The sequence below is a fragment of the Argentina silus genome (genome assembly GCF_951799395.1).
Source record: "Argentina silus genome assembly, chromosome: 5".
NCBI lineage: Eukaryota > Metazoa > Chordata > Actinopteri > Argentiniformes > Argentinidae > Argentina > Argentina silus.
Window position 1 is genome coordinate 19,454,980 of NC_139659.1, and position 19,147 is coordinate 19,474,126.

At 44.3% G+C, this 19,147-nt stretch overlaps 2 protein-coding genes across 2 annotated transcripts; one reads left to right on the top strand and one right to left on the bottom strand.

The window, feature by feature from the left end:
• Positions 1-394: 394 nt before the first annotated feature.
• Positions 395-4,293, top strand: snx18b (sorting nexin 18b). Its single transcript, XM_083669740.1, has 2 exons — positions 395-2,148; positions 3,450-4,293. Exons 1-2 carry the CDS (start codon positions 672-674, stop codon positions 3,677-3,679), a joined length of 1,707 nt encoding a protein of 568 aa, XP_083525866.1. The 5' UTR covers positions 395-671; the 3' UTR covers positions 3,680-4,293.
• Positions 4,294-4,465: 172 nt separating this feature from the next.
• LOC310805211 (chondroitin sulfate proteoglycan 4-like) lies at positions 4,466-18,576 on the bottom strand (the record flags this gene model as incomplete). The annotated part of the gene is made up of 9 exons (XM_083670793.1): positions 4,466-9,501; positions 9,700-9,880; positions 10,006-10,181; positions 10,504-10,635; positions 10,838-11,036; positions 13,041-13,217; positions 13,336-13,809; positions 13,978-17,517; positions 18,406-18,576. The coding sequence occupies 9 exons, from the start codon at positions 18,574-18,576 to the stop codon at positions 7,412-7,414; spliced, it is 7,140 nt and encodes a 2,379-aa protein (XP_083526919.1). The 3' UTR covers positions 4,466-7,411.
• Between the last annotated feature and the right edge of the window lie 571 nt (positions 18,577-19,147).

A 19,147-nucleotide genomic window follows, 5' to 3' on the forward strand; every position in this document is an offset into this window, starting at 1 on the left:
ACGTGTATGCAGCGTCCTCTACTGGTTAATACGCGTCAATACAGCTGTGTGCAGTCTGCGCAGTTTTTTTCGTCCTGTACATTAGAATCATTCATTTGTAATAATAGAAATAGAATAACGCTATTCAAATGTAACACATATCAAGGATAATGGACCAGATGATATAGACTGGTAAGCAAGAAAAACGTCATTGACATAATAATACAACACATAATCCTAGGGTTTGATTTTGACATGCAAAATGATTGCAATCATAAAAAAACACATAATTAATCATTAGTTATGATGATGAGCCACTTGACAAAACTTTTTCTCAGTGCTGTAGTGTGGACTTGCCTGCCTACTAGCTCCACCCTCGATTGTTCAGGCTTATTACGAGTGGACTACTGCTGTTACAAGCCATGAAGCATCTGGAATAGGACTTTCTCCCTCTTTTCATGAAAAAAAGAAGCCAGACATCGAACATCGAGCATTTTCCTCAGATGGTATAATAATCGAATGTTTTACATCTTAAAATAAGACAATTCGCACGAGATTTTACGCTCCACGTTGAAGGATAGAACTAAAAAGAGGTTTTTGCTGAATACAAAGTGATACGGTGGTACATGGATTGCTTGCTCGCATGACGAAATAACATCAGATCTCACGCGCTGTCTGTTCTGTTGAAAACTATGGCGTTTAGGGCGAGAGCCTTGTATGACTTTAATTCGGAAAATCCAGGAGAAATATCGATTGCTGAAAACGAACTTGTTACTCTATACAGCGAACAGGATGTAGAGGGATGGCTGGAGGGAACGAACGCCAAAGGGGAGACGGGTCTTTTTCCAGCCTCATACGTGGAGATTCTCAAAAATGAATCTGACATCTCTGCCAACAACAATGGTATGTCGGGGGATGGTCAGTCCGACTCACCCTCAAGTGGATATGATACATCTTATCATTCCCATTCTCAGGCAGAAAATGTTACTAAAGTTACTGCCCACACCCACTCCGCTTACCCTGTGCAAACTCAACAGCGGCACAGCTACCAGACTAGTCAAGGGAGTGACGATGACTGGGACGATGACTGGGATGATAGTTCAACTGTGGCGGATACGCCCGGTGTCCTACATCACTCTGGAAACGGTCGCTCGTCATACACGGTGACTACATCTTTGCCAAGCCCCAGACGTGGAAGTGCACAACAAGCCAGGAGTTCAGCAACAGTTGGTAAAAATCTCAACAGGTTCTCAACCTTTGTCAAATCTGGTGGTGAGGCTTTTGTGTTGGGAGAGGCATCTGCCTTTGTCAAGGATGGGGACAAAATCTGTGTTGTGATGGGCCAGTATGGTCCAGAGTGGCAGGAAGATCCATACCCTTTTACATGCACCATTGATGACCCCACAAAACAGACTAAATTCAAAGGCATGAAGAGTTACATGTCATATGGGCTGACTCCATCTCATACTCAAACCCTGGTGAATAGGAGATACAAGCACTTTGACTGGCTTTACGCCAGGCTGGTGGAAAGATTCCCTGTGATCTCTGTTCCCCATCTACCAGAGAAACAGGCCACTGGACGCTTTGAAGAGGATTTCATCTCCAAGCGTAGAAAAGGGTTGATGTGGTGGATGAACCACATGACGAGCCACCCTGTCTTAGCCAGGTGTGATGTCTTCCAGCACTTCCTCACATGCAGTAGCACAGACGAGAAAGCCTGGAAACAGGGGAAGAGAAAGGCTGAGAAAGATGAGCTGGTCGGGGCAAACTTCTTCCTCACCATCAGCACACCTGCAGTTCCTCTGGACCTACAGGAAGTGGAAAGCAAAATCGATGGTTTCAAGGCCTTCACCAAGAAGATGGATGAGAATGTTCTGGTGGTGAACGCTACCATCAATGAGTTTGCCCGGAAGCAGATCACTGGGTTCAAGAAAGAGTATCAGAAGGTGGGCCAGTCATTCAAACTGCTCGGCCAGGCTTTTGAGCTCGACCAACAGGCCTATTCTGTTGGGTTGAATCGTGCCATAGCATTCACTGGGGAGGCGTATGAGGCTGTAGGAGACTACTTCGCTGAACAACCCAGGCAGGACTTGGACCCCATATCAGATCTGCTAGACATGTACAGAGGGCACTTGGCAAACTATCCAGATATCATCCATGTTCAGAAAGGTACAGTATGGTGCCCACGGCCCAGAATGGTGTCCTGTCCTACAGAGGTTAATGGTGAAATGTATCAACCTGCCTTTCAATTTCAAGTCACTTGCAACATAACACCCCTCGTATATATATCACTTCACTTTTTGAGGCATTGGCACACATGTTTTGCATTTTCAGATGTTTTTTTTTTTTTTCTGTAATGGCTGAGTAATGTATGTACACGGCTAGAGCATTTAAGTTGTGTTGTTTAATTCTTGGTGCTCTCAGAGAAACTTGGTCTCACCCACACAAGAGAGTCAGAGCAGAGGTTGGAACATGCTGGCACATGAACCTCTGACGTGTGCCAAATACTGAGTAACTGTTTCAATAGAGTTTCTCTCAGGGGACATGCAGTCACAGCTGAGAGCCTAAGACAGGAAAACATTGTTACCAACAGAACTTTTGGGTTATTTATTGAGTTTAATAACAAGCTGCAAATAGTTCTCATGTTTGTCACTTTGATAGATTTATTATACAGTAATTACACTACATTACATGTCCAACTGCAATTCTAACATGGTCTACATCTGAATTGAATGGGAGGAGATTCCAGGGCCCCTTGTCCGGTGTTGCCTTGGGAATGTTGGAATGCGGAATGGAGCAGCCTCAGGATTAGACTCTTTTCCTCTCCAAGGGTGGGGACTGGGGAGCTGCACAATATCAATCTTACACATTTCCCACTGGCAACAATGCCATATTTCAGCTTATAGCTCTGTAATCATTCTGGCCATGTAGAAAACAAAGAACAAGTAAACGTTTTTTATCAATAGTATATGTGTGTACTTTACTGTGGGTTGTATTTATCTCACCTCACAGACTAGGTTGTAGTGGCTGTAGAAAGTTTGCTCAGTAAGGTAGTGGTGAGATACCAACATTTCTTCCACAAACACTCTCAGAACTTAAATATTTGTACCAATCGCTTATTGCATCTGTTTCATGGTCCATATCTCATGACAACTGGTTAAACTATTATCAGTGTTCTCAATAATAGGATATTCAGTGTTTGTCGGTCTGTGTTGGAAAACATGTGTTGGAAAGCCTGAGTACTTTACAGGGTAGGCCAAGCTGTAAATCAGAGGCCTGAACTGTGAGACCACTTTAGTTTAGATGATTTAAACAGAACACGGTGTGACCATGGCTCCACAATACACAGAAAGATTGATTGAGGGGTACAATCTATGTGACTTTGAAATAGATCATATTTATGTATTTAATTATCCTACCCCTTTCTTGGCCTCACTCTTCTACCCCCCCCCCCCCCCCCTCCTCCTCAGGTGCCCTGACCAAAGTCAAGGAGAGTCAGAAACAGGAAGTGGAGGGGGACATCAATGATCGCTGCAACATTATTTCCTGCGCCACACTGGCTGAGATCCAGTACTTCCACCGTACTCGCGTGCGAGATTTCAAGAGCCAAATGCAGCACCACCTCCAGCAGCAGATCAGCTTCTTCCAGAAGATCACCACCAAGCTGGAGGAGGCGCTGCACAAGTACGACGATGAATGATAGGACTCCACTGAAGCGATCGTGGGGGAGAATGATGTGTTTCAGACTGTCCAATGCAGTGCCTCCTGTTTCATAATCTGAACAAAACTGGAGCACTGATTTGGGAACAGGAATCAAGGGACAGACAAATGGCCACATATTTACTAGTATTTACCCTCCAGGCTCAGTTAATAACCCCCCAGTAAAGCTGGTTATGTGTTAGGGCGTGGACAAAATGCAATTATAAAAGCAATGTAGTATTACCTGAGTCCCTTGTACGGGTTTCCATGACAAGGCTGTTTATCCATTCTAAAGTTGAATCTGTGCAGTGATGGATTTGGTGAGAGCATTCCTTTACTTACTGGGTGTTGCTGTCCTTGAGACTTGATTCTATAGTCTAGAGTGACAGAATATGAGAAATTATTGCATACTGTGTACACTATAACACTAATAGTGTCACTGTCACAGGAAATGAGTGCAATTTACATTTTATAAAGGAAACTGTATAGATTTGCAATCATATCTCTTAAAATATGTTTAATCTGTTGCTTTGAATACTCCTCCTTTGGCTTTTTCTCTGAACAAATATAACATGATTTTAGTCTCATGGCAGAGATGACATGTCCCTTTTCATGTCTCTTTCTCTACTGGCAAGTGTACTTCGACTCTGTGTGTGTGTGTGTGTGTGTGTGTGTGTGTGTGTGTGTGTGTATGTGTGTGTGTGTGTGCGTATGTGTGTGTGTGTGTGTGTGTATGAGAGAGAGAGAGAGGGAAAGCAATAGGGGGTTGTGGGGTGGATTTCAATATCCTGTTGTAGTTTCTGGACCTCATTATTTCAGACCTCCCAGACTGCTCTGTGCCAGCAAGCTATAAGGACCGTGGAGGAGAACTGAATGCCTGTTTTCCATTCCTCATTATTGTTCCCTAAAAGAGAGGGGGTGAGGAGGCCCAGAGAACTCAGCCAGAACACAAATGATGTCTCTCTGGGATTCCTTGATCTTGAAGGGTATCGTTGAAATCTTTATTTCCGTCAGATGTGCAACATGAGGATTGAAGGACACAATACATACAGTACTCTAGATTGCTTAGAGATTTCTCAACCTACAACTTTCTCTCATATTTGCCTGGTCCACAACCAAAGCTCAATCGGGCTGCAACCAAGGTAGCATTATGCCCACTGGTGCTGGCGATATATGACACCAGTTCCCCCAAAAGGTCATGTTACTCCACCTCATTTGCTTTCATTATTTAGACCAGATTCTCTTTACACTGCACTGGCTCAAGCTACATTTGAAACAAGTTCTAACAGTCTGTTTATATACCTTCCTAAACACTGTTTGCTTACCCATGCCCTGATAATCATATTACACTATTTTAACCTTTAAGTTAAAGGCCAAATGTAATGTAGGCCATTTTCATAAGATGAGTTCTTTAAGATTAAGTGATTTAGGAGTCATCAATGCCTTTGGTGAGATACTCCCAGAGCAGAGCTCAACCCATTTGATTAATTAATCATTCCTCACGCATTCCATCTCTCTCAAGTGTCTACTGGCAGGAGTGATTTCTGCAGCTATCACGCCGCAGCGTAATCATGTATGATAACTGGGGTTGGCATTTTTATCCACAGGCCATGAATCATTTAAGGCAATTTATTGACACACTTCTTAAAAGTTATTTTTCACAAAGAGCCACAAATTCATTATTCTCAATAACAACATATTTGTTATAACAACAAAGGAGGCTGTTTCCCCACAAGCAGAGGCTTTCCCTCCTTGGGGAAATAATTGTGGTATTAGTATTTGATTTAAATCATATTCATGTTAATAATTATGTCTGAAGTTCTTTCTTATACTAATTGAAAGCATGTTGCAATGTTTGTTATTGTTGAAGATTTCTTTGACAAGAGTGAATGACTGTGAAGTCTTACCCACCACTTGTGTGTACCTCACTACACCACAGCCCACAAATCTGGCAGAAGAGTGTACTGTAGTAAGTGTTCAAATGAAAGGGAAAAACAAAAGCTTGTATCATGATTTGGAAGTTCAAAAGTTATCAGTGCATTGTAAAATCAAATTACACACACAGACACCTCGACAATCGAATATTACACGTTAAAATATTTTATTTAAAAAATACACTCTATTTACAATACATGAAGTACATATGAATTGACAATGAGATGAGACATGGGAAGTAGCATACGCACACACTCAGTAGTGGTGTAACTGATGCCTTTTACAAAGCTGAAGTAAACAAAACACACACACACACTGTACTTCCTTGTGAGCATGTAAAATGAGGAGTAGTAACCATACCAAAACAGATATATGTTACTGTACACAGTATAACAATAAAAACATAGGATTGTGACTACTTGATAGTTACTAATAACTACTTGACAACGGTACAAACAAAGAATGAACTGCAGCACACATGAATGTTTATGTCATGGGTGGGGTGCATTTGGTCAGAAAATAGTGGGCGTTGTTCATCATAGCCCATTCTCAAGGGACTTAATCTGACCTGACCTTAGCAGAAATGCTTCATAGAAACCTCATCAAGGGCCAGACCTTTTTCAAATAATATAATGTCATAGAAATTGTATTCCAACATTGTCACCTCAATGGAATTATTGATACTGAGCCACACAAAAAAAGGTGATATTAGTTTTACCCACTGTAGTAATACCAATCACTTATGGTCTTGTTCTTAAAATCCACTAAAATCCAGGCCACTTCTAATGGAGTCACTAACATTTTAAATGCCGTTTGATACTGGTAGTATGAGCTTGTTGAAGTTCGGTTACAAAATACTGGTTAAAACAAGCATTCCATATAACCTTTTATAAACAAAGAAAAAATGTGGAAGTCATGTCCAGGGTCTATCCTCCCAAATAGAGACTTGAAGAAAACTGGCTAACTGCATTCAAACTAAAGGCACCTCCGCTCTAGTGTCACTTCCTTTCTTTCAGAGCTATAACTGTTCCTTTGGTGTGTCATGTGACATTTGACACACTACACATTTGCCTCATCATGAATTCACTGAATATGATGATCAAAAATATAGCTGCTTTTACATAGAACATGAACAGGAGAAAAACTCCAATACTCATAAAACAGAATACTGACCTGAAAATACAGGCAGGTTTTCTGAAACCTGTATTTTACCCACTGTCCATACAGTACAGTAATGCAACATCTACAGTAGGCTACAAACATACACCTGATTGGTCAAACAAGCTAAATATTGAACATTTATTTAGCTAAAACCAATGTTAAAGATTTAAGCTGCCATATAGGTAAAACATTATGAAGGGTGAAATATAGGACCAGTGGAGAACTTTCCATATACTCTAAATAAATTATGATTTTATGAATGCAATGGTGCCATTGATAATACAGTTAATACAGGATTTAATACTTTCAGGATCTATTTAGCCCCATTCACAAAATGAGCCATAAAAGCAGGTTCAATGTGATCCAGTGCATTTGTAAAAACAAAATATGCTTGTTGGCAAAACAAATCATTAATCTCAAGAAATTCCGTCAATTTGATGCTACTGTGATCCTTTGCCCTTTTCATCCTCATTCAAATTGTGTAATTTTGGATTGGAAACAAGGAATATTGTTGAAACAACAATAATGTGGTAACAAGAGACCGAAGAATGCAGCAGCAACACTGGGATGTCACATTGGGATGCAAGTTACATTGGGTGCTAGGCTAAGCCTAGTGTGTCTGTGTGGGGGTATGAGATCAAACCCAGTACTGGTTGTCACTGAGAGTAGGAGTTGGAGTCCTAAAATGTTGGGCAGTATCAGTCTCAGTGGGGCTCCAGATGAGCAGGTGAGCATCAGGACAAACCACTGTGTGCACCTCATTGAGGACAGGGCTGCTTGGACAGCTGGGGATCAGCGGGGTCACCACCACAGAGGGCATGGCAATGCTCCTCTCAGGCCGGCCCAGGTAGGGGCTGCCCTCTAGCACCTCAACGGCAGCAGACAGCTCCTGGATGAGGCCCCGCTGGGCTTGCTTCTCCTTGCGGTGGCGGAAGACCAGGGTGAGCACAATCAGGATGACAATGAGGAGGAGGCAGGCCAGGAAGGGCAGGATGATGAGCAGGGGGTCGGAAGCTTGTCTGGGGAGAGACTCCGCGTGGACCGGTGTAATCCTGTGGGGGAGTTCCTGTTTTTTTCCACTCGTGGTCCTGGGAATGGTGGGGATCAACAACCCTGCACGAGTATGGTTCCCCCCACGCTGCCGGGTTTTAGTCTTCTTGGTAGCTTTTTGTTTTGGTGTTTGAGGTTGTGTGCCAGAGTGTGTTGAAGACCCACCACCTGTGGTCCCGTTGTGCCCTGGTGAACTGGTCGTGTGGTTGAAACCTTCAGCGTGACCATGACCGTAACCATGCACATGACCAAGACCAGGACCATGACCAGGACCGTGCATCTCGCCATAGGGCACAATGGTGAACAGAAACTCGCCCCTCGCCGGCGGAACATTATCTGCCTTCAGTAGGAACACAAAGGAGTCATTGAGTGGGTGGACTGCTGTTCTGTTGTTGCGGTTGAAGGTGGTGTTGCTGATGAGGGTCTCGATGGCCACCCTGCCGTCTTCCACATCTCTGAAGGTGAACGACTCCACAGGGTGAGAGGCTCCGTCCTGGTCAAAGCTCACCTTCACCACCTTGCCATGTTGGGGAGGAGACAGGATGTGGAAGACAGGGTCACTGCCACTGAGCGTGGCCAGCTCTGTGACATCCATGGTGTCCTTCCTCAGCTTCACGGCGATGCTGCTGGCAATCAGCACATACTCCCCAAGGCGGATGAGCGGTTGGACTGTGATGTTGACCGTCTGAGTGGTCAGGTTGCACTCAGAGGTGGCTACTGTGAACTCAAAGCTGTCCCAGGAGGACCTGAGGTCAGTCATGTGGTATGACACTCTCCCTGACTGGAGGTCGTCCTGGTGAAACACACTGATCGATTGGTCATCCATGAAGAGCCTGCCATGGCCGGGCTGTGCGGTCACTCTGTACAGGATGCTGGTGTTCCTCCCATTGGTCTCTGCAGCCAGGTGCTGTGTGTTGAAAGTAACTGCGGTCTGACCCTGCACCAGTGTCAAGCCTGTGTTATTCACCATGGAGAGACGGACCATAGCCACCTCCAAGTTGAAGAGTTTGTAGAGTTGGTGGTGGCCATCTGTCACACTGAAATAGAACACCCCAGTGGAAGGCTCCCCATCCTGGACAAAGTGCACTCTCCCCTGGTTGATGTCAGCCTGGGAGAAAACAGACACAGACTGGTTCAGATTCTCCCTCAGAGTCAGGTAGCCACTGCTGGGCTTGCTGATCACGCTGTAGTGGATCTCTTCTGGAGGGGTGTCTAGGTCGTCCACCTGGAGGTTCTCAGGGCCTAACACCACTGTGGTGCCCTGCAGTACCCTCAGACCGGGGGCTCTGGTCTTCAGCAGGGGTGGCTGGTCGTTCACCGGTGTCACAGTGATGTTGAAGGTCTCTGTCACCACCTGGCTGTCCTCCAGAGGGCGCTGGGGAGGCTGAGAATGCGGGTTCGGCCAGGCCTCAAAGGTGAAGGCATCCCAAGTGGTCTCTGAGTCGTCATGCATATATGTGATGCCAAATTTATCTAGGATGAACTGGGAGAAGTTTGGTTTGTCACTGGTCAGGGTGCGTTCTCCCACAATGATGAGCCCATGGGTAGGCAGAGTGGTCACATGGTACCAGATCTCATAAGCATGCCGCTTACGCTCCTCCAGTTTTCCCAGCAGGTTAGAGGCATCCAGCTTTGACTTGTCGATCACAACTGTGCCACCTTCCGTCACAACAGCACCTGGTAAGACAAAATAATAGACAAACATAAACAAAAAGCTTTTATTTATCAATATTAATAGTCCAACTTGTGACCTTTTATGGAGGACAGGTTAACTGTCTATGTTCATATACTCTTATCTCATCACTCAAATGAAGGGAATCTCCATTTATTTGTATTTTTATTAACCCTCTTTCAAACAGAGAATAAATGGCTCACCGGTGTTAGCAATGAGGACGCTGTTGTGCTCCTGACCATTATCATAGGAGATGTGTATGCTGAACATGTGGGGTTGAAGAAAGGCAGGAGGAGATGACACTGTGAAAATGAAGAAATCTGTGGCCACCCATTCCATGGACTCAGGATGTGTTTGTTCATAACATATTAAACCTTCATTCACCTACAACAGAGGGAGCAGAGGGAAAGGGAAATTAAGAAAAGTAAAGGGATACTGTGAGTACATCCAAGTATGTTTACTTGGATGAATGAAAATGCCTTCATTCCCCTCAGTAACTGTAACTGTACCATGTTTTGTGTGAAGGAGGAGATCTCTAGTGTAGAGTTGTCCGCCTGCTTTCTGACCAGTCTCCCCAGCTTTGGGTGACTAGTGACTCTGAATATGATGGAATGGTTCCCTCTCATGTCACCGTTGTTATTGGTAACCACCAGAAGGTCCTTCTGACCGATGGTTGTTAAAGAGCCTGCAAAGAAAAGTGTTTTACAGTGGATTTGACCTTTGGTCAAAGTCAAAATCACCTACAGTACAAAGGTGATAACATTATGTGATAAGTAGTAGTGTGTTTAAAAAAAGATTAACTGACAACCTAGAATGGTTTAAAGGGCATTCACCTTACTGCATATTAACAAAGCAGGCCAACAATGACTAATACGTTCAGTATGATGATAGGTTTCAGCTGGCACAAACTGGCATCTGGCACTGGGATAATCTGATTTAGAGATCTTGCTTGGGTAATCAAGAATACAGTATGAGTATGATTCCACTTGAAGTTGTTGTTCTTTAACCTGGAAAAACCTTCAAGGCATGGAACCTCTCCAGGCTGAGGACCAGTGACCTTGCCGTGTTGCTGAAGATCTCCCTAGGGGCAAAGTTCACCCCATCATTGACCTGGAAGTGAAAACCTCCTGACAAGGCACCTGTAAGGAACAAATGTGTTACGAATATGACTGGTCAATAAAAATAAAGCTTTACTGGGTTATTCTTAAATCAAATTGATTAACACTCTTACAGTAGCCTAGTCTGTGTATGTGTCTGTAGTTACTCTTGCCCTCTACAATATGAGCTGCTACTTCCTGATTGAATGTAATCCGAAATCGCCTGGTATTTATCTAGTCTTACCACTGTGCACAAACACCAGCTGGCCCCGTAGGATGTGGGCCTGGGTAAAGCTCAGGATGTGCCTGGAGGGGGCACCCTTGAGGGCCAGGTGACCGTTGCTGGGCGGAGTGACAATGAACTCCAGACTCTCAGGCTGCGAGTCACTGTCCTCAGCGCTTAGGTCATCAACAGTGATCTCTGTGACAGAGCCCACCCAAACCTGAGGGGCAGATACAGTCACTGTATATAGCCTGTGCCATAGAGAGAACAGTGACAAACCACACCTGAGAGAGAGTAGTTGAATTGGAAATAAACAAGAGGGAATTTAATTGATTTCTGTCAAAAAATTATCATGGAAAAGCAACCAACCTGACCTCATAATAAAGTTAGAAAACAATCCTCACAACATATAAAACACACCTGATACATAGTAATAATAGTATTCCAAATCTCACTGTGCAGCGCTACATGTACATTCAATTAATTACTGACAGAGAGACAAATAGCATCTGTCAGTTTGGAGTGTGGAAATACAGTAAACTCCTATGCCTGATACTACCACAGAGAGTGATGTGCACCTCCTGGTGGACACATTTGAAACTTAAAACAAGGAGAGGAAAAATGCAGAAAATGCTAAAATATTTCTTTACAGATGAATATCAGAAAATATATCAGAAAAATATATCAGAAAAAAAATACTTTTATCTGGTAATACAATATTATAATATACTCTAGTCCTTTGTTACGAGTTGTTAAACTGAGGCTAAACATTTTTAAAGGGTCTGGAAAGTCGACATTAAATGGTTCCAATTGTGTTTTGTGTCAAAGTTGAGTATCATTTAAAACATCCACCAACATTTTAACCCCAAAAGCATCAATAAGTATGATAAAACACAGCTTTTTGTTAGGCAGACAGTTCTGAGGGCTGTATGGGTGTGGACTTTGCACACTTGGTTGACAGCTCCCTTTCAAAGCCTGCTAGGTTGCACAAACAAACAAATTCACATGGCTGGCTACAGATGGCGCTAGCAGGGAGAATCAGTCTCATACATCCATATATGCATGAAGCTTCTGACTCTGATTTCGAAGAGGCAGAGGTCCCACCACAACAAAACTTGTGTTCTGCTAAAATTGTTACCGAATGGTGTGTTTATCCTGTTTACCAGATGCACCATAGCCTAGCAAAGGGGGTTGTAATTCTATGATTAGCTAAATAATGTTAGCTAGTGCAGTAGTATGATGTTTGACCCTAACTTGCGAATGTAGCTAGCTTGCTGCGTTATCATACATGACATTCATCTATTAGATGTGCTTATAGTTCTGTCCTCTGTCCTATTTAGCTACTGTTGGCAATTCGTTGGGTGAATATGCATCCAAGGACTACACAAACAAAGCGTGACGGCGTGCTAACTAGCTAGTTGAAGGGAGGGAAGAGCAGGTGAAATGAGGCAAGAGGAGAGAGGGATAGAGATAGAGACAGATATAGATATAGATTAGAATAGAGAAATGGATAGATATAGATTACATTAGATAAATAGGTCGAAAAGAGTGTGGGTCCCAGAAGAGACAGAGCCAGATAAAGAGGGACCAAGATGTTTTGTTTGACTACTGCTGTGGGCGGAGGATAATGTGCAGAGACAGCTTTCTGATTGGTGCATTCAATGAGCGGAGAAACAAGATTTCTCCCTGCGTTGATCCCGCCCAATTTTGGCCCAGTGATTGCATGTGACGGAAAATTGGGAAATGTTTAGATTGATATATCTTGAAATTGCAATATAATAAATTTCTCATACCTTTTTGGTGCTTATTATATGCATACAAGTCCCCAAATAACATAATTAGAAGGCAAACAGGTAATTGACTTGCCAGACCCTTTAAGAAAAAAAATGACTTAAACTTTTAACTAAAATGTAGTGTATGATAATTATCTCAGTTTCAAATTATCTATTTTCATTGGTTGTTATACTCCAAGGATCTTAAATTAACTTTTTTTTTAAATTATACACTACTCTGGGTAGTGTAGGAATTCAAAGTATTTGGTGATAAATCGGGCCACACTGACACTCTACCCTTTTTAAAATCATTTTCCATGACAGAGGTTCAAAAAAGCTGCCAAACACCCCAAATGACACATTTTCTTGGACCTAAAATTAGAACCCAATGACAGATCTTCCTCATCGCATCCTGAAAATCATGAGACAGTTAACAAACACACTGAACTCACCCGTAACATTCTGTTGACCACTATGACTGGCGATTCATCGTTGACAGGCATCACATTGATGACTACTGTGCAGGGCAGACTGTGCTTTCGAATGTCAATATTGTTAGCAATGAGGGTAAAGTTATCCGTCACTGTATCACTTCCATCATGGACATAATAAATGTACTCCTGCTCAACCTGAAACCACAGAAATAACCTGGAGGTTAGAACATTGAAAATGCCCCTTCCAAAAACATTCATCATCATACCTTCCTCCAAAGATCATAAAACTAGATAATGAAGATGCCTCCCTAACCTGTTTGCGGGTGAAGGAGGGGATGTTGACTCCAGGAATGCGAGAGTGCTCAATATGGCCGAAGCGTGGTGGCTCAGTTACACTGTAGAGGAAGTTGAGTTCAGAGAAATGGCTGTTGGTGACTGTGATGACCTCCTTGGTCAGAGCCTTGGATGACCCCTCATCCAGTGTCAGATTGGAAACCCGGAGTGGGAGGAGGAGGGGGATAATATCCACTAAGACCATGATGTCATGGGCCCCTGTGAGACCGTTGGTGGCGTCCAAGAGGAAGGAGTCGTTGGTCTGGTCTGACCCCACTTGGACATAGTGAATGCATCCAGTGTTGATATCTTCTTGGGAGAAGGTGTGGACAGGCTCCTCCTCTGTCCCCTGATAGTTATCCTCACCCTCAACTGATCTCCGTAGGAAGCCATGGGAAGGAGCCTTCGTGACTGTGAATACAATCTCAGATGGCAGGCTGTCTACATGAGTCACCTGAAAAAGCAGATGAAATGAAAGTAATGAGGCTACTTTGCTATTTGGTGGAGTTTAAGAAGTTTAGGTGTTTTACAAACAAAATACAATGACATCATGTGAATGTCTGCTGAATTCTAGCAAAATTCCTAAGTGAACAACTTGTTTTGGTGCAGAGTCTTAACTCACCTCAAGGTCTCCTCTGTTGATCTTCATGGGCTTGCCTTCTTCAACCAAGAGAAGGTAATTATTGACTACCTTCGGAGGCTGTTGGTGGCTCTCTAGGTACACTCTCACTCCAACACTGGCATCCAGACGCACCTCCTGCACCTTTACTGTGAAGTTGAAAGAATCCACCAGGTTCCTGCTGTCATCATGATAATAAACCACATGGCCCATACTCAGATCACGTTGTGTGAAACTGTCCACCCTGACATCATTCTGTAACAGATCCCCATGTCTTGGTGGGAGGAACACTTTGTAAACCACCTCATCTTCATCTCTGATGTCCAGGTTGGTGAGCACACTGAAGTTAGCTGACCCAAAGATTGACGTATCTCCTTTCTGGACCAACAGGCCTGTATTGTTCCCCACATGGATGTATGGGTCCTCGGCTATGACCTCCAGCAGCGAGGATGTGTAGTGCTTCCCGTCTGTCACAAATAGAACAAAGCGCCCGAAGCTCACCCCCCTGTGGAGGAACAGCACCCTCCTCTCCTCAAGGTCCTCCTGGCGGAACTGGAAGAGCTTATGAGACGTGTTATTGACCAGGACCAGGTCCCCCATCGGAATTCCACGCCGGGTGTAGACCAGCTGTCTGTCATCGAAGTCTGAGTCAGCGTCATGGTAACAAAGGTCCTCTAATGTTAAAAGCCTCTGCCCATCCCTAGCCACATGGAATACTTTATCGACAACACGGACAGGTTTCTCATCATTAACTAGCTCGATGGAGATCTTAAAAGTACCCTCTAATGCATTTGTGTCTTCTTTCCTAGCATGATTGGGTGCTTTGGCAATGGTGGCCTGGAATGTGAATGCATCTTCTGTGGTTTCGCTGTCATCATGCACATACATAATGCACTCCTCTAAGATGTCTTGATTGGTAAAAGCCATGATGTTATTATTTAAAGAGGTGGAATTGGAGAGATTGATCTTCTGTAACTTTCCATGTTTAGGGCTGCTGGTGATGGTGTAATATACTACCTTGGCAACTGTTTCAGTAAATAGCTTATCCTTGGTAATAACTTTACTCTCCCCTTCCATGATGGCCAATCCTTTGTTTACCAAGATCATGCTGTTAGCATCTGGCTTAATGTGAATTCTGAAGTCATGACTCCCTGAATGAGCATGTTTAGAAAATACTTGGAAACTAAACATGTCTCTCGTCTCCTCATGAGGTCTACTAATAAGCTCATATTTTACCAGATGGTCAGAGATATTCTTTTGGCTGAAAGTTGAGTTCTTTTTCAAGACTTTGTTGTTAAACACAAGATGTCCTTTCTTCGGCAGGGACAACAATCTAAAGTGAAGATCACTTTCAGGTAGCTTCACAACCTTTGAGACAACATGGAGGTCCTCTGAGCTAATGGCCACTCCACGCACATCGCCAGCTTCCATTTTACTCCTGGTGATTTTAAAATGAATCCACCGTACTTTTATGTGGAAAACCAGCTCATCAGTAACTGCTGAACCAATGATGATCTTACATTTAAACTGATCTGTAATGTTGCTCATCTGGATTCCCTGGTAGGTATTGAGGTACCTGATGCGCTCTTTCTCCAGAAACTTCTGGGAGAAGTAACTGGTGGGCTTCCACTCACCGCTGGAGTGCAGCCGCTGCAGCTCGCCATAGCGCGGCGGCTCCTCTACTTCATAGCGAATGTCAACCACCTGCTTCACCACATTCACTTGCACAGCCAAGTGGTGGGTGCTGATGAGGGCTTCCCCTCCCTGGTTCACTTCCACCCCTGTGTTGTTGGCAACCCTGTGCTCCAGCTGGATTGCCATGATTCTCAACACCACCGTGTTGCTCACCTTGTCCCCATCGCTGACCCTCACAGCCATCCTGGAGTTCCCGACGCCGGTGTGAACGTAGCTCACCTTCCCCTCCTCTAGATCAGGTTGAAAGAAGGTGGTGATGGCCATGTCTGGGTGGTCCTGGTTCTCCAGAAACCCTGCTTCTGTGTTCAGGTTGCCCAGAACGGTGAACACCAGGTCTGTAGAGTTGCTGTCCGCGTCAGCGGCTCTTAGGACATCGGTGTTGAGGTGCCGTTTGGAGTTCTCCAGAAGAACGAAGAGGTTACCCTGGGGGAGGCTGAGTTCTGGAGCGTCATTCACAGGAGTGACGCTGATGTTGAACCTGTGCAGCCTGTTGCCCTTTAAGTAGGTTGGGATCTCCTTTTTGCTGCTGGTGAAGACAGAGAACATGAAGAAGTCTTGCGAGTCCTCTGAGCCTCCATGGACATACATCACTTTGCCGTGCCACAGGTCTAGCATGCTGAAGGTATTCTCCTCTTGATTAGAATCTACATCCAGCCTCAACTGGCCATGTACCGGCTGCTCCTCGATACGGAACATCACCTGAGACAGACGGATCCCCAGCTTCTGGAACTCCAAGTTCACCTTGATGTGTTTGGGCTCTAAAGGAGCCCTCCCACCTTCAGCTACCACCAGGTCTCTGAGTAACAGGAAGTTCTGACCTTTCTTTCTGTCCAGTCCGTTTTGGTTGACTAATGGTGGGGTGACAGAAGGGACAGTGGTTGGGTTCATAATGGTTTCTGGCTTTAGGTCCTTCTCAGGCTCACAGCCCACGGATATGTCTTTGGTGACTACAGCATGTGGAAGGCCCGTCCTCTGTGTGTTGACCCTGATGTCTCTAAGACAGCCTTTGAAGGAGCCTCCACCCAGTTCCTTCCCATTGACAGACAGTAAACCAGCCTTTCTGACCTCTGAGCGAGTTCTGTCATCAACACCACCTATGTAAAGTGGCCCTCTGAGCTGCAAGGCCCCAAAGAGAGGCCCGAGGCTTGAGTTGACCATCTCCTCCCCCACAGTCAACTGCAGACTCTGGGGAAGGAGGTGGAGCTTCACTTTGTGCCATTTCTCGTTGTTGACAAACATGAGGGAACCCAATTCAGTCTCAATCCCATCATTCCCGACAACAGTAACCAACCGTCCCTCTCGAATCTCCATGGCGATAAAGTCTCCCTGTTGTGCAGAGCTAAAGAGGAGAAGCCCCTCCTCAGCTGCGGTGTGTAACTCACACTCAAATGCTCCCTCTTGTGGAATGTCCCACAGCGGGAGGGAAATGTAGGCCCTGGAGCTGAAGAAGCTGATGGGGTCCTCCTCGCTGGCAGAGAACTGAGGACTGCATCCCAGAGACACCTCGTGAACACTCTTGTAGCCTGAGTAGGGCCGAAGGCTGGATAGCAGGTTGTGCTGGTTGAAGATCACCTCGTCCACACAGCCGCGGAACCCTGCAGTGTGGTTACTAGATTGGAGGTAGGGTTTGTCCAGCCCCACCGCCCCGCCAACGAACAAGCCGTGTTGGACACTGAGCTCAAGTTCAGGCCCTGGCATCCTGAGGCTGGTGTGGGAGTGGTTGTCCACTGACAGGGTGATGTTATGTTGGTCGTGCTGTAGCTCAATGGAATGCCATGTCAGGTCGTTCAGATGAACCCCCTTCTGAGAGCGAAGGGGGCGCTCCCCAGATCCCAGCTCCAACCGAATCTAAGGGAGTGATAAAGAGAAATTATAAAGAGAAAGAGAAATGATGATATCAAGTGATACTTTTGAAGGGAGGAAATAAGGAGTGACTGCTATGTGGTCACTTTGTAGGAAATCAAAACAGTACAATAAAGGTGCTAGAGGTCAATCAGCAAAAGGTTAAAGAAATGAATGCATTAAGGTAGTCATAGGCCTAAATATTTCTGTCTGATTTAGCTAAATCAAAGACTAAATATCTGGAAAACAGGACAGACAGCTGTTCCATTTAAATTAGAGGATTATTCCACAAGTCCTCAAGTCTCTCATCAAGCATAAGTTATCATACTGGAGCAGACGCTAACATTTAACAGACTGTGGTCTTGTATGTTCCAGGATGATTCAAGAATGAACTTGTTTTGAAAATGACAGTGGCAAATCTTTTAATCCACTGTGGTCTTTCTTATGTGTGGGTAGTATGAACATAGCCTTCATATGGGGTTTGTTTTGCCTTTGGCCATCTTGAACATAAACTGCCTGTAAGGTATGTCGAGAGAACATTAATGTTATAGCTAGCCACATCTCCAGTGTGGTAGTAGTTAGAGCAGTATCTAAGCTACTCAGCTAGAGTTAAACAACATCTGACGTCTGTGCCTGTCAGTACAGACATCTCTACTGTTTCAGCAGCTTGTTGTTCCTACACCTGTGTAATAACCTTGTAATTACTCCAGTAACAACATGGTATTAACATTAATATGATCATCATTTGGTAATTGCAATGTTATTGCATATTAATAGAGTTGAGAGGGGTTTTTCTGTTATTACACAAGAGACTGTGTAATAACAAAAAACTCTATACAACACAATTACTAAGGCACTATGCATTGCAGCAACATGTTTCTAGAATGTTCTCACCTGAAGGCGTCCAGATTGCAGCTCCACCAGAAGGAAATCCCTCTCTCCAGCCGCTAAGAACAACAGCCCACTGTGACTGGAGGTCCGGAAGCGCACAAAAAGCGAATTGCGGCTGGACGCTTCCACAGTTTTCAACTGGACATAACCGTCCCCATAGAATGAGGCTGCCATGCAGGAGGAAAGAAATAACAACAGATTTAGGGCTTTTACACACTACAGGGACGACCTGAACCATACTGTGCTGGCTCTGATATTATCCTTTCACATTGTCCACTACAATACTGCTTCAGCAACTATGGTGGGTGGATGCGTAACTTGGCTAGTCCAGTAAAGCTTAGCTAACCTCAGCTCTCTTTGGCTCTGTAGTGTAAATGAGAGTTTACTTAGGCTACATGATTTTCTGTCATCTCATCAGCTTTATGAATGATTATACTGAAAACAGTAGCGACACAGGCTACATCGCTGTGTTCCACTGGTTTTATTTCCATACAGGAAGTGCAGATCTAGTTTATGTGTTTCTATTTGGTAGCACCCCATACATTCCTTTCTGATAGTGCCCAAGGACAGCCCATTCCATGCTTATTCAAGCTTTAACCTTCCTCTCCACAGTCTTTCCATTTAGTGAATCCCATCATTGGAGACCATTCTTTTGTAAAGCACATGTGAATCTGAACAATAATTTACTGAAACCATTTAAATGAGGTCTTTCGCCAGCCATCCATTAAACTCTATTGATTCCCTT

Bases quoted from the DNA above. Each gene is read 5' to 3' on its own strand.
- snx18b (XM_083669740.1), top strand. From the start codon at position 672: ATGGCGTTTAGGGCGAGAGCCTTGTATGACTTTAATTCGGAAAATCCA. The intron at 2,149-3,449 runs GTACAGTATGGT...CCTCCTCCTCAG, and splicing joins TATCATCCATGTTCAGAAAG to GTGCCCTGACCAAAGTCAAG.